Here is a 9,932-nt window from a genome sequence, read left to right on the forward strand (position 1 = left end):
GGTGTCTAGGTACTCAATTGCGGGTGTATCGAGAGGCTCACTAGATCCCATGGCATGCTTGCCTGTAGTCTGACCCCAGGAGAAGATGGTCTGCACCCGAGAGTAGTTCTGGATGGGCTTGTTGAGGTACTCAACATCCTTGGGGTGATCCTAAGAATGAAAGGCAACACTATTATTTTGTGATTGGTATGCTAGATCGAGTGAAACAAGTTATAGGTTAGCTAACTGCGATGTGGCCTTGGTAGTGCTTCGCTTTCAATAGAATGGTGAAGGTATCCTAATCACATTGCGCACCGCTAAGGTCTCTAAGCTTTGACACTTGGATCCATCTCGCTCTCCACTTCCAAAAGATGGTTGTACACCTGTGTTGAGGTAACTCTATGTCACAGAACTCAAAGACCATCTTGGCAACAATGTTCAGGTGCACCTCCTTGACGCCCTTATCAGTCCTCACTTCTCTCACGATGATATCAAACATCTTGTACATGACAAAGGTGGACATGTAAGGATCTCATTTCATTGCATTCCCCTTCATTGACCCCCTCAACCATGCCTTGGCAGACTTAATGGCCGCCTTAGTACCAGCCACATGTATCGCCACCACTAAAGGACACACGCGAGGCCTCTCAAACACCTTTGCATCTTGAGCTAACGGCGACTATCCTCAACATAGGAGGCAAAGGTTTGTTTGGTGTCCGACAAAATAAGGGCCTGACTATACTCTTCCTCGGTCATTGCCTACAATGGTTAGTAACAGAACTAATCGAACAAGAACAATATATCTACCACGCTAGCATGCACTGGTCATTAAGCTGAACACACTACTAAATCTACCATACTAACATAAACTGATCATGAATCTCAAGACACTACCAAATCTATACCACACTAACATGCATAGGTCATGAAGCTCAACACACAACCAAATATACCATACTAGCATGAAAGCCGACTTGGAAAACATGTAATACTAGCACATAAACATTGATATAACACAACACAATGAAATCATCACTACCAACAAGCAAAACCTATCATAAACCAAAATGACACCGCTACCAACTGATCTACCACATCCTCACAAAACATTAATGAAGAAATACTTGCATAACTTACCCTACTACTAGCACATCTAATCTAATTTAGCACATGCTCATAGATCTAGGCTACAACAAGTAGGGTGTGATGTTACTTACCGCAACTGGAGGAGCAGGGAGGAGGCATTGAACAACTCGAAGAAGAGGATGAAGAAGTGTTGCCGCTGGCCTGAGAAGATGGCGCCGCTTACCTACTTGTCGGAGGAGGAAGCTTCCTAGGGCGGAGAGCTCAAATGGGGGCAAGGGGGATGGTGGGGAGGTTAAGGCGGTGAGCCGAAGGGGGGAGGGGTAACCAGGCGGAGGCAATTGGCGAGAGGTGACGAAATTACTCCCACCAATTTTTTGGGGACGCGCGCGAGCTCGCGCCATCTCTTTGCTCGCACAAGTTTGACGCCACGTTCCCCTCCATGCACATGGAGAGCTTGGCTCCCTGCCGATTCGGGGGTTTCTCCAGGGCTGGCGAGCGGTGCTTTGAGGTTCGTGCGGGCGAAAATTTCAATGCAACCCAGCTAACCAAACGGGCGAATTTGGTCTCCCGGAGGCTGCATGGGGGGATGCGAGCAACCAACCATGTCCTTGATGTAGCTTTTGATTGTATCACAGTTCAGAGATCTTTCTTGTCCGTGTGTGGTTCAGTCACTTCGATTTGATGCAATTTATCCAACTAGTGAAAAGGTCGTATGGTATAGAAAAAGTTGCTCTATCCCAGTAGTTTCTTCCAACGGGGATCAGAACTAGGAAGATGAGCAATGATATTGTGGAACGTATGCTCTTCAGGAAGCTGTCCCGCTCTGTAAATGACATCTCGAATCCTTTCACTTGGATCCAATCCAATCTGAAGATGAATTTATCTCAAGACTGCAGCAGGTCTGAAGCCTCCAGGTATTGATGTCTGGTGCCAATACAGTTGATCCATTTTCCTTCTTCTTCTCTTCCGTCGTCGTCTGAATGTTGATGTCTGCCGTGGATGATACAAGCAGGGTAACCAGCAGAGATAGAAAATATATTGGATTACATCACAATGTAAAGCCAAAAAAAAGGGCACCAAGTTGTGACTCAAACAGGTTCCCAAGCCATTCCTGGAAAATATATTGGATTATCGTACAGGTTCAGACACAAGAAGGGTAACCAACAGAGATAGAAAGAATCGCAAATAAACCAATCACAGAAACTAATTAAACGGTTGTATTCATCCCTGTATATTGCCAACTGATCAATCCAGTGGCACCAGCACTATGTACTGTGCCAACAGAAGAAAGAATGCACAAGTATCTCTGCTTCATTACTGTATTGGTGGGTAGGCAGCAGCCCCAACTCAACATTAACCTAGCAAAATCTGTTGAATTTCTGCATGTGAGATCTATAGGCTTGTATTGCCATCAGCAGCAGAACAACTCAACTTAACCCAGCCTTGTTTAAGTGACTAATATAAATGAGAAAACTAGGATATTTTCATCATCCACATTGCTGCAAACAAAACGGCAAGCCACCAAAGAGACATGTCCAAACAAGAGCAATATTTGTGTCTTCCAGAACATACAAAAAAGACCAGCCGATATCATGCCCATGTTCAAATTTCAAAAACACAATTAAGAAGTTCGAATGCGATCACAGAACATTCACTCGTATACCAGCCAACAGAAGAAGAATGCAAAAGTATATGCTATGCCTACCCCAACTTCATCGGTGGATCTACTCTACAACTAAACTCAGCAACACTCTCATTCAACGGCAGCAGCCCAACACAACTTTAATCCAGAGGAATCTGTTGACTTGAACTCTGGTCAGCTGGATGTTCTCTCTAGGAAGTCTGTTGAATTGAACTCTGATCACCAGGATGTTCTATCTAGGAAGCCTGATGACTTGAACTCTCGGAAGGAGGAGCGCGCGGGTAGATGATGTCGTAGTGATTACCATTGTACAGCAGGGTCACAGCCGGACGGGGAACTCCAGGACTAGTGTAGATATCTCGAGCATATCCTCCTTGGAATGTTTCCACTATGAGGGTTACGTCAAGCGCGCTGGCCAAGGCCCTCATCATAAGACCTTCCGATTCCACACGAGCTGGAGTGACGTACAGAAAGCACCACTGTTTGTGCAACAAGAAGTCAGGTAAAATGAGTGCCGTGTATCCAACAATGGATGCACTGGAAATTCAGCACGAGTTAATGTAAGGAAAGGGATGCTGATACTGACAACTTTCAGACTGTAAACTCCACTGGCGACATCTGGTATATGCGGTACATACTCTGCACTGTGCGAGCATATCTGGATAGCTACTAGTAATCTGAGGAAAGCAAAAACTAACCAATAAAATGTGTCAGAAACATGAATTACGATGAACAGAAGGAAATGTAAGTTCAAGGGTGTTTTTTCTCACTGTCTTGCGTCTTATCATATGTGCTGAAGAACTTGAGAAGTTCCTCTTTACGGCAACTAAAAATGGCACATATTATGTCAGTGAGATAGAATGCATTCATCTATAATACTTTGATGGAATTGCAGAAAACCAAGAGAATCAAAAACCTGCTACTTGATTCCGTGTTCTTCCATCTCTTTACTTTCTCAAGCAGCTTCTTAAATGCCTGAAAGAATCAGCAACTCAATTATTCACAGTTGAAAATCATACCACTACAAATAATACATACAGAATACTGACCAATAGCAGCATATTAAAGAACACAGCTAAGACAACTCCCTGAGAAGCTTCAGTCATTGCACATATACTATAGCATAGTAACAGAACAGTGAGGTGGCTGTACAATAATAACCAGAAGGTGTGCATTGTTGCAGTGCTCAAACAAGCATAAAATTATGTTATTTCCCCATTATATTGCGGTTCTTCCTTTGCAAGTAAATTTCTCTTAAGGCCATTGTTACAATCAGGTTGTTAACTTCACAATAAGCTTCAAATTTGAGTTTGTGCCAACATTGTCTAAAACTGTGACGGCATGCCACTACTGTTAAGCAATTGTGCATCTCCTGCAAATGACAAACAAAGAGAGTGAGATGCCAGATGCTGCTTGAAGTGTACTTTGTAACCTGAAGAGAATCATCATCCCTTGCAATTGCAAACATGTTTATCCAAGAAAGAACAAATATGGAGAAGGCGAGAACTTACTCTGCTGCTCCTGGGAAACTTAGAGTTCCATCGAAGATCTGCATGTCGTGCAGACGCTGTTTCAACAACATCAAGGAAACGGCGTTCCTCATCTGTGTCCGGCCTATCAACAACTTGCTCCTGTTGTACATTCGCATAAACAGAGAAAGTTAACTAACTAAACCTACATCATATGCTAAGAAAAAGAGAGGAGGGCAATTACTAGGTAGGAAAATATGAAGCTCCTGTAGAAACACTCCCCATCTCCAATCACCGGTCTAAATTCTGAATAGCCATCAAGACTGTTCATCCCATTAGAAGAAACCATATAACGATTCCTTACTTCGGAGATGGGTTGTGTCTGCAACAACCACACAAATACGAGAATTTAAATTACAGAGTAGAACATGGAAAGAACATATCTAAAAATGTGATGGGAAGTTTGTTTTTATTCCAATTTTTGGTTTTTGAAACCACTATCATATATAATCCCATCACCAGTATTGATCTATTGCTGTTCAGTAAGAAAAGAAGAACATATATGTTATTGTCTGATAAACTCAACAACAGTACAAGTACGATTCAGCTTCCATCAAACTATCACAACCAAGAGTTAACATACAATTTTATCCATAAAAGAGAAAATAATCCTTCTGAACAGTTCATCATATGGAACCATGAATCAAAGTATCTTGTGATCTAGGACATCATCCTGTAATTTCACGCACTTCAAATTTGAACATCACAGTAGGCAAAATGGAGACAAACCTGGTGCTGGACATGTTCCGAACATATTTGCCTTCCTTCTCTACAAAAAATCTATTTGACAAGAAATGAAGAAAACGAAGTTAAAGTCCATACATCCTGCCAGTCTTACAATTGTACAAAATCAACAAGAAGCCGAGCATTTTCCTTTTCCCAGTAAAAAAAACAAGAATGTAGGAAGACCACAAACGTTCAAGTCCAAAGCTCTTTATTTTCGACAACTATTAAATGAAATTATATTCTGAGGTTTCTGAAAGAGTTCGAGGTACCAATCAACCCTATGGCGAAACTTCTCAACCAAATCCTGAAGTGGTCAGAGATTTTGCATGTAAATGACAAAGGATTTACAGAAATTATGTTTGGTTATGCAGTCTTGAACTAATGTCTAGACTAAATCTTCTGATAGCAATATTTGTTTACGAAGGAAGATTGCACATTCAACTTCAGCCTGTTACGGAAATATTGCAGTAATCAGGACATGACCTCCAGATTTCCAGAAATTTTACAGACAGCAATTTCAACAAAATAGCCATCCGCTTCAAAATACGATGCCAGATTTCGGAAAGGCCCACAAGCAACAAGGACGTGTGTACTGCCGCCAACATTTGCCCTAGATTCCTCCTCTACTCTAGGACGCCACATGATGCTCAAACCGCCTTGATTAAACTAACAGGTCCAGAATTAACATGAAACAAACAGAAATCAAGAATCCCAATTCCAGTTTCTATGCACTTAAAATAGGTAAGTACAAGAATGATCATATGGTCATACCACCCAAGAATCACAAGTGCGAAGATTAAATAAGATTCAGGTCATACCTTGTTCTTGAGCCAGCTCCAGGGTGATTTCCCCTTTTCAGGCCTGGGTCTCACCTTGACTTGTCGTAGTTTCTCCTACTCCACAGAGTTAGCATCAGGATTCACGCATTTTGTACTATTAGCAAGGTGTAAGGACTAACATGATTGAAAAATGTGGAGGTGTCCAAATCCTCTATACTCTTGCCGATTTTTATATGAACTAAATTTCGACTTCCGAGGCTTCGTTGTCAGATTCAAACTTTCAGGTAACAGATGGCCAAAGGCCAAAACTTCTCGACCAAACTCCAGGGTGGAGTAAGAAATCAAACACTTTTGCATAAAAGTGGCCGAGGATCTAGATAATGTACATCAAGTTAAGTAATCAGTGCAAGCATTCAGATTAACTTCTCCTATAATACGATTCATTTATACCGAAAACTGATTCAATTTGGCTTCAGGATTTCTTGCCAAAGTATCACAGCAACCACTGCCACAACATGATCCTCAAATCTCCCCACATTTTCCACTTGCAGCAAAATATGTCATCACACTGGATAGAAGAGTCAACAAGCACAAGACTGGACACCTAAATCTTGAACAGTTTCGAATAATCACAACAAGATCCTCGTCCATCTCTAAATTCATACTGCACCGCAAGAAGCACCCCGAGTCATAATCATGAAATACCTAATCAAACTGTCCCCAACATTTGCCCAAGATTGCGCGTGTATTACTCTAAATCATCCCCAAGATTTCAACAAACTTAAAGAGATCACAGTTCCACACCCCGAACAAGAAAATGGTCACAGTTCCATACTCCAAATCACAAGCGAGCAAGCAAGAAGACCAGATTCAGGCTATTACCTTTTCCTTTCCCGGGACTGCGTCTTTGGCGTGCGGCGATTCCACCTGCTCGAGAAGAAACCAAGAAACGCTCAAGAACGCACTCCAGGAACTCCAAGAACTCCAAGAAACAACATCGCGAACGCCCATCACCTGCTCCTCCTCGATGATAACCGACTGCCCCTCTCGTACCGCCTGCTGGAACACCCGCGTGTAGTCGAACGGCAGCGTCGCGTCCCTCGGCACCACCATCCTCCTCCCCGCCGAGGAGCTTGACCCCCCGGCTCCGAAGTCGGGGATGCTGCCCGCGGAACTTGGGGGAAAAGGTGCCGGAAAGGGAACGGCGGCCAGCCTGCCCTTCCTTTGGACCCACGCCGCGGCGGAGCTCGACCCATCGGCGCCGCCGCCGGCGTAGTCCGTGGGGCTCGGAGGAGGAGGAATGTCCCTGGGCAGCAGCGTCTCCTTGCCCTTCCGCGGGTCCACCACCGTGGCGGAGGTCGACCCGTCGGCGCCGCCTCCGGCCTGGTCGAGGTGGAGGGGCGTCGCGCGGGGAGGTGGAGGTGATACACGCGCAAGAAGACAAGAAGATACTATCTATTAACAGATGATAAACTCAATAACAGTACAAGTACGATTCAGGAACCACTAATCACAGTATCTTGTGATATAGGGCTTTGATCCTGATTTTTCTTGCACTTCCATTTTGAACATTCCATTAGGCAAAATGGAGACAAACCTGGTGCTTCACATGTTCCGAACATATTTCCCTTACTTTTCCACAAAAAATCTATTTGACAGGAAATGAAGAAAACAAAGTTAAAGACGATACATCATCCTGCCAGTCTTACAATTGTACAGAATCAACAAGAAGATTGAGTATTTCAAAACAAGAAATAAGGGAATAGAAAACGAATGGAATTAAAACAACCAATCAATTTATTTTTCCTTTTCCCGGTCAAAAGAAAAAAGCAATAATGTATAGCAAGAGCACAAAACATGTGCGTCCAAAGCTTATTTATTTTGGGCAACTATTTACATGAAAATATATTCTGAGACTTCTGAACCAACTATTTACCAAATGACAAAACTTCTCACCAAATCCTAAAGTGATCGCCGATTTTGCATGTAAATGGCAAATGATTTACAGGAATTATGTTCAGTTATGCAGCCTTGAACTAATGTTTGTCTAGATTACAGTTTCTGATAACAGCATCTGTTTACAAAGGAAGCCATACATTCGACTTCAGGCTCTGTTACCAAAATATTGCAGTAATCAGACAACAGTTTCAACAAGATAGCCATTTGCTTCAAAATACAATGCCAGATTGTGGAAAGACCCACGAGAAACAAGGACGTGTGTACTTCTGTTAACATTTGCCCAAGATTACTCCTATATCCTATGATGCCGCGTATCACTCTAACCAAGAATTTAACATGAACAAACAGAAACCAAAAACCAAAAACCCCTGATTCTTCTTTCTATGCACAAAAATTAGGTAAGTGCAAGAATGCTCATATGGTCATACCACCCAAGAATCACAAGTGAGAAGAGTGGACAAGATTCAGGCCCTACCTTGTTCTTGACCCGACTCCACAACGATTTCCCCTTTACTTGCGGTAGTTTGTCCTGCTTGGGTCTCACCTTTACCACAACCTTCTCCTGCTCCACAGAATTAGCATCAAGATCACACATTTCGGATTAGCAAAGGTGAAAGGGCTAACAAGATTGAATTGTTGAGTTATCCAAATCCTTTCTACTCTTGCCAATTATTCATATGAATCGAGTTTTGAGGCTTCGGAGCCAGTTTCAGGCTTTCAGGCAACAGATGATGTACGTCTGGCCAATTAATCCCGAGCAAACATTCAGATTAACTTCCCCTATAACACCATTCATCTACAATGGAAACTGATACATTTTGGCATCAAGAATTCTTGCCAAAATATGACAGCAATCACTGCCAAGACATGATCCTTATATCTCCCCACATTTTTCACTTGCAGCAAAAGTGCAAAACATGCTATCATACCAAACCAAATAGAAGAATCAGTTAGCACAAGCCTGGACACCTAAATCTTGAACAGTCGCGAATAATCACAACAAGATCCTTGCCTACCTGTAAATTTGATAACGCACCGCAAGAAGAACTCGAGTAATAATCAGGAAATGCCTAATCGCCAAACTGTCCCCAACATTCGCCCGAGATTTCGTTTCTACTGCTAAATCATCCCCGACCCCAAGATTTTGACAGACCACAGCAAGCAATTCCGAGCAAGCAAGAAGACCAGATTCATGCTCATACCTGTTCCTTCTGGTACATCGCCTCTTCCGCGCGCAACGAGTTGTACTGCTCAAGAGGAAACCAAGAAACGCTCAAGAACGCACTCCAGAGGCTCCAAGAACTCCAAGAAACAACAAGAGCACGTCGCAGAGGCCCTCACCTTCTGTTCCCATCGCCTGGTCCCCTCGTCGACGGCCGCCTGCTGTTCCCGTCGCCTGTTCTCCTTGTCGACGGCCGCCTGCTGTTCCCGTCGCCTGTTCGCCTCCTCGCCGGCCGCCTGCTCTTGAATCAGCTGCTCGATCACCATCTGCTCGAACACCGTGTTGGGGTCGAACGGCTCCTCCTTGTCGACGGCCGCCCGCGCTTCAATCAGCCGCTCGATAAACCGCTGCCTGGCGACCAGCTTCGGGTCCAAGTCCAACGGATGCGCCGCCGCGTTGGGGACCTCCCTCGTCTCCGCCACCACGGGGCGGCTCCACCTCACCCGCGCCTTTCTGCCGCCCATCTTGCTCGACTCCCCGACCTCGCCTCCGAAGGCCGCGCCGAAGTCGAGGGAGCTGCTGCTGCTGCTGCTGCTCGCGGAGCTCGGAGGAGAAGGAATGTCGGCGATTCCCTTGCCCTTCCAGGGGCCGGCCACCGTGGCGGGGCTCGACCCATCGGCGCCGCCTCCGGCCTGCTCGAGGTGGAGGGGCGTCGCGGGGGGAGGTGGCGGCGCAGCAGCGCCCGGGGAGGAGGCGTTGGAGTTGGAGTTGGGGTCATGTTCTTGGATGCGGTCCTCCTCGACCGGTGGTTCTGAACCGGGTGCGGGTGGCTCCATCGCGGTCGCGGCGGGAGGAGTCGCGTGGCAATTCCGCTAACTCGCGGGGGGCGTGGAGAAGAAACGTGTGGAGGGTGCGGGATGGAAAAGGGGATAAGGTTTGACGGCTATTTATTTGGAAAACCTGATGGCGGTTTAGTCCTTGGGAGTTTTCTTTTCTGCAAACAACTCCACGCTGAACCACGTTGTTCGGTTCATATGGTTAATTCGCTTAGTCTTATTCGGGTTTTTAGA

The 9,932-nt window shown here is 44.9% G+C and overlaps 1 protein-coding gene across 6 annotated transcripts; it reads right to left on the minus strand.

Moving 5' to 3' along the window:
• Positions 1-2,597: 2,597 nt before the first annotated feature.
• Positions 2,598-9,713, minus strand: LOC125516879. 6 transcript variants are annotated; one of them, XM_048682160.1, is made up of 14 exons: positions 9,042-9,713; positions 8,903-8,947; positions 8,176-8,262; positions 7,339-7,389; positions 6,756-7,196; positions 6,624-6,668; positions 5,781-5,855; positions 4,966-5,016; positions 4,421-4,558; positions 4,219-4,338; positions 3,624-3,682; positions 3,478-3,533; positions 3,294-3,400; positions 2,598-3,186 (listed from the first exon to the last, which is right to left on the minus strand). In XM_048682160.1, the coding sequence occupies exons 1-14, from the start codon at positions 9,696-9,698 to the stop codon at positions 2,944-2,946; spliced, it is 2,175 nt and encodes a 724-aa protein (XP_048538117.1). In that variant the 5' UTR covers positions 9,699-9,713; the 3' UTR covers positions 2,598-2,943. The 6 variants fall into 6 exon arrangements, 2 of the variants coding, with proteins under 2 accessions (XP_048538117.1, XP_048538118.1); XR_007287403.1 differs by lacking the exon at positions 2,598-3,186 and adding an exon at positions 3,757-4,079; XR_007287405.1 differs by lacking the exon at positions 2,598-3,186 and adding an exon at positions 3,757-4,079 and having other exon boundaries at positions 3,300-3,384.
• Positions 9,714-9,932: the final 219 nt, after the last annotated feature.

This window comes from Triticum urartu, chromosome 6 (assembly GCF_003073215.2).
Source record: "Triticum urartu cultivar G1812 chromosome 6, Tu2.1, whole genome shotgun sequence".
Classification (NCBI taxonomy): domain Eukaryota; kingdom Viridiplantae; phylum Streptophyta; class Magnoliopsida; order Poales; family Poaceae; genus Triticum; species Triticum urartu.